The 18,587-nt window shown below is 40.2% G+C and overlaps 2 protein-coding genes across 4 annotated transcripts in view; one reads left to right on the forward strand and one right to left on the reverse strand.

The window, feature by feature from the left end:
• Positions 1 to 714: 714 nt before the first annotated feature.
• Positions 715 to 6,381, reverse strand: PCNA (proliferating cell nuclear antigen). The gene is made up of 6 exons (XM_054574008.1): positions 5,982 to 6,381; positions 4,878 to 4,975; positions 4,671 to 4,738; positions 3,834 to 4,028; positions 1,212 to 1,335; positions 715 to 1,124 (listed from the first exon to the last, which is right to left on the reverse strand). The coding sequence occupies exons 1-6, from the start codon at positions 6,200 to 6,202 to the stop codon at positions 1,045 to 1,047; spliced, it is 786 nt and encodes a 261-aa protein (XP_054429983.1). The 5' UTR covers positions 6,203 to 6,381; the 3' UTR covers positions 715 to 1,044.
• A 6,396-nt stretch (positions 6,382 to 12,777) lies between these two features.
• Positions 12,778 to 18,587, forward strand: part of CDS2 (CDP-diacylglycerol synthase 2) — a 50,076-nt gene continuing 44,266 nt past the window's right edge. Inside the window, exon 1 of one of the 3 annotated variants that reach the window (XM_054574010.1) lies at positions 12,778 to 12,998. In XM_054574010.1, coding sequence (XP_054429985.1) covers positions 12,936 to 12,998 — 63 coding nt within the window. In that variant the 5' untranslated portion in view covers positions 12,778 to 12,935. Of the gene's footprint in view, positions 12,999 to 17,750; positions 17,958 to 18,587 lie in introns of those variants that run through there. The other 2 variants (XM_054574011.1, XM_054574009.1) reach the window with 2 other exon arrangements.

The raw sequence follows: 18,587 nt of genomic DNA on the forward strand, positions 1-18,587 counted from the left end.
TGATTTCTAAAGTACAGTAACTAGAACTCAATCCCAGTATAACAAAGAAACTAATCATTCACTCCACCAAACACAAAACGCAATGGGAAAATCAACTGTAATAAAGCAATTCTTAGTATGTAAAATGCCAATTTGTGACCTCGTAGCACAACTGGGAACGTTTAAACAGCTTTTGTTTCACAACTGCTGGGCCTTTTCTCTTGGTTGATTCCACCATCCATGGGATTTAAGCCATCTTCACCCTTTAAGGGATCAAGTCCCAAATAAGGCTGTTTATACTGAAGATTTTTTGTTGTTGCTGTTGCACATATTCCTTGGGCTCTATCAGGCCTAGTAAAACATCAAAGATTCTTGTAAAAGGATCCCTAGGCCAACGAAACACTGCCCTGTAACAATGCTAGTCTTATAAAGCCCACACAACTTTGAAGTATAGGTTTTGCCAACAGAACGACAAAGTAATGAAATACATAGAATTTGTTGTATTCTTCTGTTCCATTCTTGAGCTCAAGAATACAAAAATAAGTTTGGCAAATGAATCCTCCTAAATATCTTGTCACCTACTGCATGAAGCACTTTTCATGGCCCTAATGTATTTATACCTGGCTGCTCTAGACTGTGGGGCAGGGGAGAAAACATTTACACAAGATAGCATTAGCTGTGAATTTGCTAGCATACTTTCAACTGTCTTGGTTCAAAAATGAAGGCACTGTCCTGTGATGTTTGAAATTCAAGTAACTTTTATTTAGATTGAAAACAATTCTTAAAACTGCACTAATAGTTAAAACCCTTTGTTATAAAAATCCTAAAGAGTATTTCTAGATAAGGCAGAAGTAGTTCTAGGTTAATAAGACCAGATTTGAATTGAGGCTATCTTTTAAATTGTAGAGAATGAGAGAAAAAAATAGGTTATTTACAGAGAACATTATCTACATATGTACTCAGGTATAAAAATTTGGTAACAGAAGAGACTTTTAAGGACATGTTGGAATCTCAGAAGCAGTTCTCAAAGAGCTTAGTTTTTTTTTCCTTGGACATTGGAAATGCCTAAGATCCTTCTTCATCCTCGATCTTGGGAGCCAGATAGTACTTTAAATGTCCCATATCAGCAATTTTATACTCTACAACTGAAAGAAAACAGGAACACAGTTAATTACTGAGATGTATGACATGCACTACCTAAAAAACAAGATTCAATAAATTAATTATCTTACCAAGGGGTACATCTGCAGACATACTGAGTGTTACTGTCGGAGAGAGTGGAGTAGCTTTTGTAAAGAAGTTCAGATACCTCAGTGCAAAAGTTAGCTGAACTGGCTCATTCATCTCTATGGTAACCTAAGGGAGAAAACAAAAGATCCCTAATATTGAAAAACATCAAGTTACAACCTGTTAGTTTATAATATGCATTAAAAAAAAAAACCTTTATTGATTACTTTGGAGGGTGCTACAAAACTAATTTTGAAAACAGGTTAATAAGCAAAAGAATCAAGTATTCAGCCTGCCTTTCCATATATGAACCAAATCCCAGGTAACCAAATTATGTGATAAGAGCTTCTCTTTATGAAAACATTTCTAGTAAGTAAACCAACTAATAAATGAATAACGAACTATATAATATATTATGACTATGCAAAATCTAATGACTTAATCTAGACATTACTATTATGGGTGCTAAAATCACAGAATGGTATTCAGATACCTCATGACTCCTACTAGGGGTACACATCACCATGTATTATGTATTCTTGCTCTCCCACCCCCAAAACAAAAAACCTGAATAGCATCAAGCCTCAAGAGCCACTAGTTTATAGGAAATACAGGGTAGAGGAACAAACTGACATAAGGGACGCAACTGGCAAAATCTAGACTTTGGGTAATGACTAATGACCTAGTTTCTTCAAAATGTGAAACGGTAATGGAGAGGCAAAAACAAACTGAAGAGAACCAATTGATTGACAGAAATTTAAGGGTTATATCAACCAACTGCAGTGCAATGTATGAAACTTCTTAAAATTTTGATTCAAACGGTCCTGACGTGACCAAGGAAGCAGGAACACTGAGAAATTCTTTAATACTGCATAATTTTCTTGGATATGGTAAACTTTATACTTCGAGCAATACTGAAATATTTATGGATGCCCCTCACTAGGTAGTACTCTTAGTTAAGAGTGTTGCCCCAATATGCCAAAGTTGCAAGTTTGATCCCAGATCAGGGCACATTCAAGCATCAACCAATGAATGAATAAGTAAGTGGAACAACAAATCAATGTCTCTCTCTTCCCTCCTCCCCCGCTCTCTAAAATCTATCTGTATAAACACATATACATACATAGAGATTACACACACACACACACACAACTGTCAGTGATTTTTTTAAAAATTGAAGCTGGATAGAAAGTGAAGTGTAATTTAGGAGACAGATAAAAGCTGGAATTAGCCCCTAGGCTTTTGTTGTTAATATAATTTTTAAGAAGTCTGTATTTGGCCCTGGCTGGTGTAGCTCAGTGGGTTGAGTGCCAGCCTGTGACAGAAAGGTCACCAGTTCAATTCCCAGTCAGGGCACATGCCAAGTGCCCAGCTAGGGACGCACAAGAGGCAACCAATTGATGTATCTATCACACATCAATGTTTCTCTCCCTCTCTTTCTTCCTCCCTTAAAAAATAGAAAAATAAAGTCTTTATTTGAAACATCTACAGAATATTCCAGCTAATATTGAAGAATCCATAACAGATATTAAATTCACATTGCAGAGAGAATATGTGAAAGTACATTACCATACTGTGCATTAGAATTATGGTTATGAGCTTATCTTGCCTGTGTACACAATATGTTCATTTAGTGTGACAGTATTTTACATAGAATAAATGTGAAATAAATTAGTAATGAAAATCAAAATTTTCTTAAGTATTGTTAGCTTTACTGTTGGGCATTCAAAATGAAAAAAAATTGAGTTTATTTTCATTTAAACTGTGGGTTGACTACTCAAGCAAGGGACAAGAAAATATCCAATTACTATAAACTTACAGTATGCCAGATACTGTATTAAGCACATTGACTATTACTATATTTAATCCTAACAATCCTGTGAGGTTAGGCTTTTTAATTGTTCTTGTTTTAGAGAGTCAACTGATGTTCACTGGCTAGGAAGTCTTATTTTAGTGCAATTACCAAATATTAGTTTTAAAATATTCTAAGAATCTAAACAAAACAAAGCAAAACATACAACTGCTTGATTACAGGAAAAACCTTAATTTAAGGATATTTTGGAATTAGTGTTAGTTTTTGGGTAAATGTGGATTAACTAGAGCTCCTAACAGCTAGATTTTTACCCCTAACTAGATCCTTCTGTTGAGGTGTCCTTTGCTCAGTTATTTGATAAAAGCGGAGTAAACATCTCTAGAAAGCTAAAGGTTAGACACCTAGCTTCCCAATCCAATCCTAAAAGTATGTGTGGGTGTGATACACAAACATACTGTTCTGTGATTTATAAAGAAACCACCAAACTTGCCTTCCCTGCCCACAAATTATAGTAATGCAATTTTGTCTAATTTTTCCTTAGAGTTTTCTGCAATGTTTAGTAATTATCTTGCTACAGACTGAATGTTTTGTGTTGTTCTTCCCATTCATGTTAAAACTGAATCCCCAATGTGCTGGTATTCAGAGGTGGGGCCTTCATGAATAGGATTATGCCCTTATAAAAGAAATAAATTTCCATTGCTTATAAGCCACCAGTTTATGATACTTTGTTATAACAGCCCAAACAGACATAACCTAATATTAAGCAGTGTTAAAATTCTCTTCAAAGTAGTTTGTTTACTTTAAAACTACTTACAGCTTCCTCTTCTTTATCAACGTTACTTGTTTGTGACAACTTAATATTTCCATTTCCAAGTTCCCCACTTGCAGAAAATTTCACTCCATCTTTTGCACAGGAAATTACAACAGCGTCTCCGATATGACTGAGATCTCGGCATATACGTGCAAATTCACCAGAAGGCATCTTTACCACACAGCTATACTCTTGTTCCTATAAAACAAAACAAAACACTTAAATATTAGTTGCTGAAAATTGAAGATTTGGCAGGTACCCTCACTTTCTGAAAAATCAGCATCTAAATGAGAACTCAGAATTTTAAGATTTCTGATTATGTTGAAATATCCTATTGTGTGACTTACACCCCAACCATTCAAAAAAATAAATGGAGATCTAAAACAAGTATGTTATAAGAATAATCACACTAAGAAAGCAAATTTAAACCTTGAACAGTATAATCCAGGGAACTAAAGTGTCCCCAAAATCACCCTCCAGGGCTAAATCAAGAGTACATTTGAGTATGGTATAGAACTCTGATGGGCAAGCAGGCTCACCTGCTTTCCGAAAGAAAAGAATATGATAGCAGGCATTTTAAACATGCCAACATTACTTCTCTCCTTTAATGCTGATAAACTTAATCGAATAAATTTCTGCCACCATTGCTCTAAAATCTACAATAAAAAAGCAAGCATTCTAAAGATAAGAAAAAGATGCATGGAGGTATATGGAAATGTAAATATGTACTTGACAACAATAAAGTCAACCAATGAAAGATCCAATTTTTAGAGTACTGCAGTTTAACATATCATAGGTAACTATCAAGTACAGTAAACTCAATCAGAAACTGATACTCACTGGAATTCCAAGTTGCTCAACATCTAAATCCATTAACTTCATTTCATAGTCTGAAACCTTTTCTTGATCTATCAAAAGAAAGCAAATGTTATTGAATAAAAGCATGTTAACTTATAACAATGAAGTGAATTTTATCAGCATCACAAACATTATTGACGCTGCATTTTAATTTTCTTCAGCACAACTCAGTAGAAGAGTATAACCTACTTGGGGCTTCGAATACTAGTGCCAATGTGTCCGCATTATCTTCAGCCCTTAGGGTAATGATGTCTTCGTTGCCAGCACATTTTAGTATTTTGGACATGCTAGAAAAGAAGACACGGGGTTTAAAAATGACACTATCTTCTGAAGACTGTTAGATTTCTAAGCAATTAAAACAAGGAATTACCATTTTTAACCATTAGGCTGTCTGATGAATTGTCAAGTTAGATAAACCTGCTACAGGGGGGATGTGTAAAGTGGTCCGGCCATTCTGGCATGTAATCTGGCATTAAGTACTTAAACAAAAATGCTCACTCCACCAGCAATTCCACTTCTGAAGATAAATAAAAGAGCAGTATCTTCTTTAAGGTTTTGAAATTGATTTGAGAGATCAATTTGTTGTTCCACTTAGTTATGCATTCATTGGTTGTTCCTTGTATGTGCCTTGACTGGAGCTCGAATCTCCAACCTTAGCTATCAGGACAACAAAAAGCAGTATTTTCTGAATTGCAAATCTTTTTACTGACCGAGTAAATTATTGGACCGCGATGACTATTAAAAACGATCTGTTATACCTATTAAAAGACAAGGCATGTACCATGGGAAACTATTTCCCATAAGCTTTTTAAAATTTAAACATGTTTATCTATTAGATAGTGGTCAAAAAGTTGAAAGCTACTGCCCTGGATAAATATTCCCTCAAGTCCAAAAAGGTGCTCACTGCAACTTCGTAATAAAAAGGAAACAAAAGTGGGGAACACCATAAAGCGGGTAAAGGCATCCATGACCAAGGTTTCTCATCCAAGGCTGCCGGCACCTAATGATCAACAGAGCTCTGTGTGTTTTCCTAGTAGCCCGGCGAAGCCTGTCATTTTCCCGCCACCACCCGCTTTGTCACTTTGGCGCGGAAAGAGTCGGTTCGCGCCGCCACTAGCGCGGGCTTTTGGAAGCGCGCGCTCCGCTGAGTCCCGCCCCCTGCATAGCAGGCCAATGAGAAGGCGCGGTGGCCCACACTAGCCAATGAGGGCCCGGCTCGGAGGAACTCCCGCCAAGAGCCGGGATTGGGAGTGAGGGGACCAGGGCCTGGTTGCCCACCGCCCCCGGGCTTACCTGGTGAGGTTCACACCCATGGCCAGGTTGCGGTCGCAGCGGTACGTGTCGAAGCCCTCCGAGCGCAGCGTGAGCTGCACCAAAGACACGTGGGACGAATCCATGCTCTGCAGGTTCACGCCGCTCGAGCTGATGTCCCAGCAGGCCTCATTGATGAGATCCTTAAGCGCCTCGAGCACCTTTTTCAGGATGGAGCCCTGGATCAGGCGCGCTTCGAACATGGTGGCGGAATGGCAATGACGCAGCTAGAGACGACGGGAAGAAGGAGGTATACCCTTGCGCTTCACAGAATGAGAGCGAGCAGGCAGCGCCTGAGATACAGGAAGACCACCACGGCGTTCGACCGGGAACCAAGTAACAGCGAAGCAACTGCGAGCCCGAGCTCTCGGTCCCTACGCTCCGTAACAAGACGTCACCACGCTGCCCCGCCCATACCTGGGCGGAGTGCCAGGGCCAATCCTGTGCTTTATCCGCGCTAGGCCCGCCCCCCGCGAACATCCATTGGGTTATGAGGGCCGAGAGAGAGGTAGGAACGCTGAGCCTTCGGGGGCGGGCGGAACGGCTTCTGGCAGAACTGTCACACTTTTCGTCACATCCCGCAGTCTGAACGCCGGACAAGTCCGGGCAGTAGTGAGCTGCAGGCCTGGGGTCAACGAGCTCCACGTTTGCGGTACCTCCTCAGTCTTCCGCTTCGGGAATAGAAAGTTGCCAGCCCCGAGAGTGAAAATAAAGCACAAATCTAGACTATTTGGAGGGAAAGCCGCCTTGTAGCCTGAAGAGAACTGCTTTAAGTGTGCACTTTATTTTTGCTGTTGTGGAAGTGACACGTTCCTAAAAATCAAAAGATAAAGAGGTGTACATTTATAAAACAAAATTAGCTTCCACCATCATCTTAACACACCCCCTACACACACGCCAAGCTCCTGCCAATCTTGTTTATACAGGTTTCTAAGCTTTTTTCTCCATGCAAATACACGTTTTAGAAAAAAAAAATGGATTCATACCGCTAACACTTAGGCAATGTACTTAATAAAATATATTTAGCTTTATGCCATGTACACGTTTTCTACATAGGTGCCTTTTTTCGTAATTTTAAAAAGGCGTAACACAGGCATACCTCGAAGATAATGAGGTTCCTTCCAGACCACGCAATAAAGGCACAAAGATAAAAAGAGAGTTGTCACCTTTTTGCTTGTGGGGGGTCTTGCCTTCTTTTTGTAAAAGCCGACACATCTGTGGAGCCCAACAAATCAAAGCAATGAGGTAGCCCGTATCTTGCATTTGTAATCTAATTTACCAATTTCTTGTGATTACAAACACCTTTGGGCACTTAGGTGATTCTTGTCAGATCAACTCCTTGAACTAGCATTGCTGGGTGGAAGAGCATATCATTAAATATTTGATTAACGTTACTCAATGGAGCTGTTAAAGACTGCAATTTACATTCCAGCTAAGACTATGAGCGTATCCATTTCTTCTGATTTTTTTTAACAATAGATATTAGCAATCTCAATATTAAATCAGTGCTCATTTTGTGTGAAAATTTCAATTTGCATAATTAAAAAATGTTATAGGTTGGACATTTTTCACATACTTCTTGACCATTGAGTGTTTATATTTTTCCATTAAACATTTTTATTGATTAAAAGGAGCACTTTATATATTAACCATTTTCCCATTGTTTATTTTTCTTCTGGCTTTGCTATTTCTCTTTTGCATTCATTACGGCATTTCCATTTAGTTGCATTTGGTATCCTATCTTGGACTGTAGAATTCTTTAGGGTTTTTTTTTTTTATGTATCCAGGTATGGATTTAGCTTTATTTATCATGTTCAGGAAATTTTGTGTTCCTGAATCAGGAGATTCATGCATTTCAGCAAGTCTAGAATATTCTCAACCATTACAGCTTCAAATACTGCCTTTTTCCTACTCTAGTCTCTTCCTCTGGCATTTCTATTAGATACATCTATTGCACTGAATTTAAGAGGAATACCATCAACTGTGAGATGTGCTCTCATTTTATGTAGCACATGAAAGAAAAAAACGCCAAACTTTTAAAAATATTTGTATCATATATTACTCCTGCTCATACATTAATATAGACATAATAAATATGAATATACACAAATATAAAAATAGGAATAAAGCCCTGGTTGGTGTGGCTTAGTTGGTTGACGTGTCGTCCCATAAACCAAAAGGTCACCAGCTTGATTCCCTGGTTAGGGCACATGCCTGGGTTGCAGGTTTGGTGTCTAGTTACAGGGCATATGAAAAGTAACCATGTTGCCCTCTCACATCAATGTTTCCCTCTTTCTCCCTCCCTTCCCCTCTCTCTAAAATCAATAAGCATGTCCTTGGGTGAGGATAAAAAAAAAAGTAAGAATAGAGACAGTCTATATTTAAAAATATATACATGAAAACAAAATTAACTAATGAAGGCATTCCTAGTATTTCTCTACACTTAATTTTCCACTCAGTTGCTGATACTGTTTTTCTGTGTCATTTCATTTTCTCTTGTCAAGGATTCTGATAATGCAGCATTCTCAGTGGTACTCTATTGTGTGTCTATTGTTTCAAGGCTCTGTCACCCATTTATAATTGTTTTTTATGTTAAAAAATTCAATTTATTTAAATTAAAAACATAAAAAACAAAGAACAATACACACCAATTTCCACCCTTAACTCTCTTCCCCATTGCCTCTGGCAACTATAAATCGGTTCTCTCGAATCCATGACCTTGATTTTTTTGTGTGTTTGGTCCCACATATAAGAGAGATCATACAGTGTTTGTCTTTCTGTGTCTGACTTATTCACTTAGCATAACACCCCTGAGGTCCATCCATGTTGTCACAAAAAAGGTGACAACATGGAAGCTAATTTTGTTTTATAAATGTACACCTTTTTATCTTTTGACTTTTAGGAACGTGTCACTTCCACAACAGCAAAAATAAAGTGCACACTTAAAGCAGTTCTCTTCAGGCTACAAAGAGCCTGGAAAAAGGTGACAACTCTTTTTATTTATTTTAAAGATTTTATTTATTTTTAGAGAGAGGAGACGGGAGGGAGAAAGAGAGGGAAGAGAGAAACATTGGTATGCAAGAGATACATGGATCGGTTGCCTGTTGCATGTTCCCAACGGGGAACCTGGCCCGCAACCCGGGCATGTGCCCTGATTGGAAATCAAACTGGCGACCTTTCGGTTCTCAGGCCGGCACTCAATCCACTGAGTGACCCCAGCCAGGGCTGTCACTCATTTTTATGGCTGACTACTATTACACTGTACATATATACTGTATCTTCTTTATCCAGTCATCCATTAATGGACATTCAGTGTGTTTCTTTATCTTAGCTGTTGTAAATAATGCTGCAGTGAAAAGAGGGGTACATATATCATTTTGAATTAATGTTTTTGTTTTCTTTGGGTAAATACCCGGAAGTAGAATTGCTGAATCATTTGGTAGTTCTACTTTTAATTTTTTTCAGGAAATTCCTTATTGTTTCTCATAGTGGCTGCACCAATTTACATTCTCACCAGCAGTGCACAAGGGTTCCCTTTTCTCCATGCCCTCATCGACACTCATTACTTGTCTTTTTTATAATAGCCATTCTAACAGGTGTGAGGTCGCATTAAGGCTTTGATTTGTATTTCGTTGCTGAATAATGACGTTTAGCATCCGTTCGTGTGCCTATTAGCCAACTGTATTCCTTTGGAAAATGTCTATTCTGACCTTATGTCCGTTTTTAATTGGATTTTTTTTTTTTTCGGCTATTGAATCGTATGAGTTCTCTACACCAGGGTTCCCCAACCCATGGGCCACAGACCGGTACCGGTCCTGGCACGTTAGTAACCGAGGGCGAGGGAAGCTCGTCTGACCTCCGCCTCCTGTCTCCGCCCCCTTCCCCGCTCGGTCCACAGCAAGGGGTGAACAAGTGAAGCTCCGCCCTTCCCCGCTCGGTCCACAGCAAGGGGTGTACAAGTGAAGCTCCGCCTTAGCTCTGCCTCCAGACCCCTGCCCACCCCCCGCCCCCACTCCAGAAAAAACCTGTCCTGGTTCCAAAAAGGTTGGGAACCGCTGCTTTACACAATATATATGTTGGATAGTAGTCCTTTATCAGGTACATGATTTGTATTCTTTTCTCCCATTTATTATGTTACCTTTTCATTTTGTTGATGGTTTCCCATTTGTAAATTTTGATAATAACACTTTCTAGCTTTATGTATGGTCAGTTATCCTTTTGCATACATCTTAATATCAAACATAATTGCTTCATCTACTTGTATTTTCCTTTTTTAGAACTTACAGAATCTCTGTTCCTTTGCAAAATGTGGAATGTGTTCATTGCTCCAGTAAGGAACATTTGCTTCACTAATAACAAATGTGTACTCCACTGCTGTTTTTGTACTTTTTACTTACTTAATAACATTTAGGTTTAATGGCAAGCCAAAGTGTAATGGATTTAAAGGCATTTAAAATGGCAGTTAAACTTCCATGTAGTTGAAATGGGGACATATGAATGGCTATGACCTATAGTCAAGAAGACCTCTCCAAGGAAGTAGCATTTTACTGGAGATGCCGGTTTGGAGAGCGAAAGAAAGAGTATTCTGGGCTGAAAAGAATGGCATGATTAAGAAGGACAAGATGCTTAAAAGGTGTTGAGATAGTAGTTAGTTTTAGAATTCAAAGTTTTTTCAGGGGAAGGTGTTTCCCTGTTTTACTGAGATGTAACTTACATATAATAGAACTCAGACTGATGTATCTGGAACACACCAAATAATGAGCAGAGTAGTGCAAAGTGAGGTTGCAAAGGGAGGCAGGGGTGATGTTTTATAGCACTTTGGAAGCCCTCTATAAATGCAAGGGAAAGTTATCAAAAGAAGTCTTTGCTCTGGCCCTGACTGGTTGGTTAGAGTGTCATCCCATATGCCAAAGTTATGGGTTCGATTCCTGGTCAGGACAAATACAAGAATCAATGAATCAATACATGCATAGCAATCATATTGTGCATTCTGAAACTCTGATCTACATGCACTGGCTCTCCAATCTCCTTTGTTTTAGGCTGGGTATGAAAGGACTGATGTGAGGCTTACTCAGATGTGACCTTGCACAATTGTGTACCTGAAAGTGAGGATGACTTTGTGGTGCTCTCTGTGTCCATGTCCTTCTAGGTCTTTTTGTTTTTGTTTTTTAAATCCTCACCCTGGGATTTAAAAAAATATATATATACACACACATATATATATATATATATACACACACACATATATATATACACACACACACAGAGTGATATATATATATCGAGTCTCCAGCATGAACGAGCTATATATAGTGGTAAAAAAGAAAAGAAGGGAAGGAGGGAGGAGGTGAGAGAGAGAAAGAGACAGATATTGATTGGTTGCCTCCAGTATGCACCCCAACTGGGGATCATACCTGCAACCTAGGTATGTGTGCTGACCAGGAATTGAAGTCGCAGAGTTCTGGTGCTCTACAAGTGGACAATGCTCCAACCAATTGAGCCACTTGACCAGGGCCTTTTCAAAAAGTTATTATTGGTAGAATTTCATTTATTGATTTTAGAGAGAGAAGAAAGGAGAGAGAGAAAAGTCAATTTGTTGTTCTACTCTTTGTGCATTCATTGATTGATTCTTCTATGTGCCCTACTGGGTATTGAACCCACAACCTTGGCATATCAGGATGCTGCTCTAACCAATTGTGTTACCTGGATCTATCTAGCCAGAGCTAGGTTCTTTAGACAATAAACCTTGTTTAATTTACCCAACAGGTGTCTAGTGTTTAGATCAAGAAGTGCCCACTGAACAGTTGAAATGGTGACCAGTCCTCAACAGATTGAAAGTTTTAAAATTAGCATCAGCAAGGTATTTACTTTTACAAATAACATTAAAACAAAGACAAAACACAAAAGCAAAGCTTTCTGTAAATAAATTTTGGCCTGAAGAGAGTGGTCTATCTCAAAAAAAAAAAACAAAACAAAACGCAAGTATTTGTGCAATTTTGTTAACACGAAACAAAGCATACCCTGAGTTCAGTGTTCTCTACACCTATTTTACGCTCACTGTGAAACACTGTTACAGGAACTTGGAAATACACTCTTATAGAAATCAAGAAGATATAATGCCCTTCTCAGAATTCTCTCCATTTTCCCCAAAACCCACAGTTCAGATAAAATTGCTTATACGAAACTGCAACTCGTGTGTGTGTGCAAGTTTCTTTCCTTGTTAAATTACAGTACGCTTAAGGGAAGGGACCTCATTTCATAAATGTTTTATATCACGAGACAGCGAATGAGAACCGCCGAAGGCGATGTTTGGGAAACATAGGTTAGTGTGGTCTTCGGTAAGAAACAGATGTGTTCTAATTCTTAGTGGGCACTTTCTAGCTATGAGAACTTGGTGAACTCATTTCCTTTAGGAGAAAATGTCAATCCACTCAACAAGTACTTAGCCCGTGTCAGGTACAAAGTCCTAGCGTGTCAGCGCGGGCCATCCGCGGTATGGTCGGAGCTTTCATTGGCTATCCTTCAGAAACGCACGCCTTTTCCCGCCCCCTCACTTTGCGGCCGACGCTAGCCTACCTACTCTGCCCCGCCCCCGCTGCCCCGTCTCCCTGGCGGATTCGCGCCATTGGTGGGTCGCTCGTGGTGGCTTTGCGCGTGCGCGCTCGCTCCCAGGCCCTGCCGAGAGGGGGAGCGAGCGGGCCGGAGCTGGAGGCCCACGGTGCTCCGCCCCGGTGAAAGGGCGGTGGTGGCGCTGGGCGGGGCCAAGTTTCAGGGCTGGCGGCGGGGCTGCGCTGGGGCCTGCGAGCTGCTGCGGGGCTGTGCGCTGCTCAAGCTGGGCGGGGCCGTCCGAGCGGAGTCCGTGCGCGCCCGCGCTGAGCTGCCTGCTTCGGCGGCTCCGCTGCTCGTCCGCGGCGACGTCGCCCGCGAGTCTCCAGCATGAACGAGCTAAGGCTTAGGGCGGTCCGCGAGCCGGACGCACCGCCCGAGGACAAGGTAGCGGTGGCCTGCGGGTGGGCGCAGACAGGGCAGCGGCGCCTCCCGGAGGTCCGCGTGGGGCACGCGCGATGGGATCGTCTAGCTCTTTGACCCTTTGTGGCAGCCGACCGCGGCCCCGGGCCTGGGCATCGCGAGGGTCCTTGGTTGCGGGACCTCCGCGGAGCGCGTGTCAGGGGTCAACAAGTCGGGGTGCTGGGGGACGAAGCTCTGGGGTCCGATTGGGGGTGGTATCTCGGCGGCGCAGGAAGGAGCGCGCGGGGGTGCGCACCGCTGCTTGCCTCGCAGGGCTGGTTAGGGGTCACCCTTCAGTCCCCCACCTCCCGAGGCCTTCCTAGGTGTGAAGACGTCGATACCCCGCAGGGTCTTCTCGGACGGGCAACTGGACTCCTCTGTGCCCGACTTAGGCTTTCCGCACCCCTCTACATTTTTTGGCGGGGTGCATCAAGACAAGGCCTTGGGATTTGTCTTGTAGGAGATTTAAATCCCTTCTTGAAAGTGAAATCCGTTGGCATTAAGCAGAGCGATCTCTTGACTCACGTAGTCAGCAGGTGTTGGAAAGGATACTCCAAATAAATGGGCTTGTTTTCTCCTCCAAGTGTGGGCATTGATGGGGTAGAGGAGGTAAAAAAAGAGGCCATCTTGGCGGGGATGCAGCTGGGTGGGGGGGGTCAGTGATGGGGGGTAGACTCTTTTCGTTGAAGGGAAGGGTTTGTGTAGGGGAGTTGAGGAAGGTGAAGGGAGCGTGGTTGTGATACTGTGGATGTTGAATGACAGCATAAGGGTTCGGACTTCATGGTACTATTTCGAGCCTGGAGTTAGTGTTTAGGAGCACTGTAGTCGGTAAATTGTTCTGGAGTGGTATGTAGAATGGACTGAGGGAGCCTGGACCAGAGTGAAAGAATCTGATTAACCGGGGGATTGGTAACTGGTGACCTGCAGATGTTTTCTTTGGTCCACATGTTGCTTTAAAAACAAGATTTCTCCTAACAGTGTGAATTTCTTGCTTATATTGTATAGTTGGAAGATCTGCCATCATGTTCCCACCTTATTTACATTTGGCTGGAGCTGAGAGGAACAGCTGTTCCCATCAATCCCTGTTGCCATATTCCAGGCCTACAGCACCCACCTATGTTGCTTGCAGGTTTTGATAACTGGAGGAAAGCAATATTAGGGAAACATCAGGAAGGAGGGAAGTCCAAGATTTGGTGAAGGGGTGTAAACAGAGCAATTATATCAGGGGGGATGTTTTAGGTGAAAGAATGTTTTGGGTTTTAAACAACTCTTTGTTGTTGATTTTGACAGTGGATCATCCAAGGAGAATTCTTCATACTGATTTTTAGAATATATTTTGGAGAAAATTTAGGGCTTCTGTGCAAGTTTAGGAGTTGCTTGCAAAGACAAGTGATCTAGCAATTTCTGATCTTCCTATTAAATACCCTGGTTGGGCCTGGAAGAACTCTGTCCCCTTCCTGTTGGTGAGTATTCAGATGTTTGAAGTGTACAGAGCCCCGTTTAAGGGTCAGACTTGTTAATGGGACTCTATGAGAAGAGGGAGAAAAAAGAAGGTATGAGAGCTAATGTGCTGTATTTTTAAAAAGCTAATTAATCGTAATAATTAGACATATTTACTGGTAAAAACAGAACAAAACCATACACACAGAATACCCCCACTAGATTACAAAGTGAAACAAAGTTTTTATCCTCCCCATCCAAAACTCCTTGGACTCATCTCCCAGAGAAAAAGTTATGGCCTGTGTCACCCCAATAAATTCAATAAAGTAAAAAAGCAAAAACAAACCCTTCCCCAAACCCCACAAAGATCTCTTTAAAAAAAGAGAGAGAGAGAGAGAGAGAGAGAGAGAGAGAGAAGAGAAGAAAAGAGAAAAGAAAAAGTGCCAAATGATTCCTAAATACTTTCTCATCCCATATTTTAGGTAGGACATGAGGAGCTGTCCAGCTAAAGGTGCCTTAATTTTTTACAACTGCACTTAAACCACTTACACAATGACAGAATGCTTGGGGGTTGTGAGGTCCACTAAGTGCATGCTACTTCCTGAAACACAGCAGCTACTGTATTCTGTTAAAAGCCTGATATAGTCCATTAGTTCTGAACAAGCCCCTCATCCCATCACTGTATTTCTGATTTATCATGCATGAGATTTAAGAATGGTGAAATGCTTTATTTGCCTTTGGTGAATGTATATTGTAGAGTTTTAAAAAAATACTGATTTATTTTATAGGTTGAAAAACCTACTTTCATGATTTTAGCTTTGCCAATGTTCTAGTTAGAACCTGAGAAAATTAGAAATAACTAAAAAAGAATATCTTTTTAGGGAAATAAATTGTGAAATGGAAATTTGCTTATTTTATGGAAGAATTCAGAAAACAGTATCAGGTCAATTTATTAAAAGAACTGAAACAAATTTGAAAGATTCTTTAAAATGTTACAGTTGCTTAACTGCTGTGGCAAAATTGTCTTGTAAATAAGCAGACAATCATTAGTTTCAAAATAATCTGGAGAATGTGTTTATTATAAAAGTCAGAAAGTATTTTGTTATATTTAGCATCATAGAATGGAATTTTCATAGCCAGTTAGTTGCTAATAAAGGAAATGTTTTCCTCTGGGAACCAAGCTTATAATTTTAAAGTCGCGAAGCACAGTATTATTGCCAAACTAAGGAACTTGGAGTTTAAACTTCAGGAATGATCCTCTTCCTTCCCAACCATGTTTTACAGCGTAATTTAGGAATGGAGATGAAGCATGGGTCAAAAGATTAGCATCTTAAAATTTATGATTGGGTTGGCATTTCAGGGTACTTTGTTTTAGAGGGTAGCGTGAAGGTTCAGAGTTTTCTGCTGTACTTAGATGCTGGAGAGCTATTTAAATTAGAGCTTTACTCCTTTCAAGGCCTCCCTTCTAGATTGAGGAAACCAGTATCAGGAGGGAATAGTGACATTATTTACAAAGGGGAGCTTAAACTTTAAAGACAGTGGTTTAAAGCAGGAACTTAAGAATCAGGTCCATCTTGAGCCTGGGTTCTGCATCTGAAGAGCTGTATAACTTTGAGCTAATCACTAAACTTGGATAAATCCTTAGTTTTTCCATCTAAAGTGGGGCGATAAAACAGCATGTGCATCAGAGAATATTTGTGTGGATTAAATGAGTATGGATGTTACATAGATTGGGCATGAATAGTCACATTGTAATCATGTTAGCTGTTTCTGGTTGAAACATAGTTTTATAGGAAAAAAACTTTAATATTTACCTTCTGCTCTTGGAAGATGATTAAATCTTTAAGTTATAAATGTTTGGAGTAGTCTTTTCCTATTCATCACCTTTTAAGGAAAGTATTATGGACAGAGCTTGGCCTTCTGTGACCTATCTTTTCAGTTCATTTTCTAGCTGAGTTTTTCAGTGCTCAGAATCACAGTCAAGCTTAAGCTGTAGAAGGAACATCGCTGTATTCAATTATCTTCCCTCCATAGCATTAGCTATAATATATTGTTAGCACAGTGGTGAATAATTAGAAATGGCTTTCTGATATACTTTTAAGAGTGAACTACTAAAATAAAATCTTTTTTTAAGAGCTATAGCTACTTCAGATATAGGAGAAATGCTTTGTTTCTCTCAAAAATATTTTTTCTTCATTGACAAATACTTTGGTATTGAAAAATCAGTGAATCTTAACTATGGTTCTCAGACTTAAACATAGGGAGAAGCAGTGAAAGATTGATTTGTCATATAACCCACCATTTTAAGTTTCATTGGAAGGGAGTGAGGGAGGGGGGCAGAGAGAGAAAAGAAAGAAACATCGATTTATTGTTCTACTTATTTATGCATTCATTGGTTGATTCTTATATGTGCCCGAACCAGGGATTGAACCTGCAACCTTGGCATATCAGGTTAGTTTACTAACCCAACTGAACTACTCAGCCAGGGCTTAAGCTTCTTAATTTATGTTGATCAAACAGTGTAATTTTATTTTAAAGACTCAGTGACTCTCCAATTAATGAATAGTTAAAATTAGTCTTTTAAAAAAGCTAATTTTGTTTAAAATGTTTTGTGTTTGCACAAATTTGCGATTTTTTTCTTAGAAAAATTTATGCCTTTCAAAAATATTAAATTGCACTAATTAGATGTTAAAATTAGAAGGGATCCTAGAGGTCATTATTTTATAAAAATGGATACCATAGTCCAAAGAGTTTACTTACCCAATATCACACAGTTGGTTAGATGCAGAATGGTTAATAGTATGAAGCTTTTCATGCTTTTTCTTGTTTCTTTCCTAATTATGTTGCGTAATGCTGCTTTCAAGGGTACAGAATTAGTCTACAGACTTTTAAAGCTTTTGCATTGATTGATAGGAAAAAATGTAAAAATAGCACCTTTTTTTAATGTGGCTACAAAAATTAAAAAATAGCAAAAAAGATCTTTAAAATGTCAAGTATATAAAAATAAATTCCCATATACTGAATGTGGAGATTCTGAGAAACCTTTTTTTTTTCCCCCCCTGTAGAAACAGTTGATTAGGTTCAGTTTTCCGGGATATTGGATGCCTGGTGATTATATATTTTGAAGTCCATCCCTAAGAGCAGCCACTTGGATATTACAAGGAAAATATTCAGAATTTTATACCAATTTTATCTTCAAATAATCATTCTTTCCCCATTGTTTTGAAGAAATCCTTTAACTTGAATGCATCTGGGAAATCTTTGAAATGAAACTTGTAACTAATTTCATAGTGCAAATAATCATTCTTTAAACCATTTATAAAAGTGTGAGCATCAATATTTCTGATTTGTACACTCTTCCTTCTTCCCCAGGATCTACATAGCGGGAGTGTGTTGAACTTGTTAGTGTCCCAGAGGGCATGCAGAGCGGCTCTCCTGCACATGCTTCTTAACCTGTTCGAGGGCTGTGACGGCCCAGGCCGTTGCGAGTGGTGCTGGAGGCTGCCGGGGGTAAGAAAGTACAGCCTTCCCGGTGTCATACTGCTTCTGGTTTGGAAAAGAGACAGAGAGACCCTGATGATTAATTATTAATTTTGCCAGGGTCTCGTTGGAAGAATACTAATTTATTCCTGGCATTGGGCAGAGTTCTGGCCTTCCAAGCCTTGCCACGTGATGGTTGCCTGGTTGGGGTGGTGGGGCAGTGCCAACGAGGGCAGACCTGGTCCCGGTTAGGCAGCTCACCCTGCCAGTCCCTGATCTTTGCTCTCATGCTATTTGCTACAACAGTGGGGATGGCATAGGGCCCGCTAAGTTGAGTGACCTTTCAAGGAAAGCTGAACTTTTTAACGTTGTTCTGACTAGGCAATGTATGGTTCAGAATTTGATAGACACAAAGGGTACACTGTGAGCACATCCTTCTCTTCTCCCTATTTCTTCCCAGAGGCAGCCCCCCTTGTTCCAGGTTGTGGTGCTTATGAACAACTGCTGTCCATGCGGGAAGGACCTGACCTGTCCTTCCAAAATCAGATGTTCTTTTGGTTTGTTGACCTTTGTGCTGGATTTCTCTGTGAAGACTGCTGTTTTTGAAAGAGCCCTTGAGACCTAGGATTTACTGGTAACACTCTCTGTATCTGGGTTTCT

This window comes from Pteronotus mesoamericanus, unplaced genomic scaffold (genome assembly GCF_021234165.1).
Source record: "Pteronotus mesoamericanus isolate MK-2021 breed Mesoamerican mustached bat unplaced genomic scaffold, CSHL_Meso_final contig_25, whole genome shotgun sequence".
NCBI classification, from domain to species: domain Eukaryota; kingdom Metazoa; phylum Chordata; class Mammalia; order Chiroptera; family Mormoopidae; genus Pteronotus; species Pteronotus mesoamericanus.

What these genes read in the sequence shown, in the direction of transcription:
- PCNA (XM_054574008.1), bottom strand. Translation starts at nt 6,202, where the DNA reads ATGTTCGAAGCGCGCCTGATCCAGGGCTCCATCCTGAAAAAGGTGCTC. An exon ending in ACTAGTATTCGAAGCCCCAA is followed by an intron (nt 4,739 to 4,877) that starts GTAGGTTATACT and finishes TTCTTTTGATAG; the next exon opens with ATCAAGAAAAGGTTTCAGAC. An exon ending in TTGATAAAGAAGAGGAAGCT is followed by an intron (nt 1,336 to 3,833) that starts GTAAGTAGTTTT and finishes TTTCTCCCTTAG; the next exon opens with GTTACCATAGAGATGAATGA.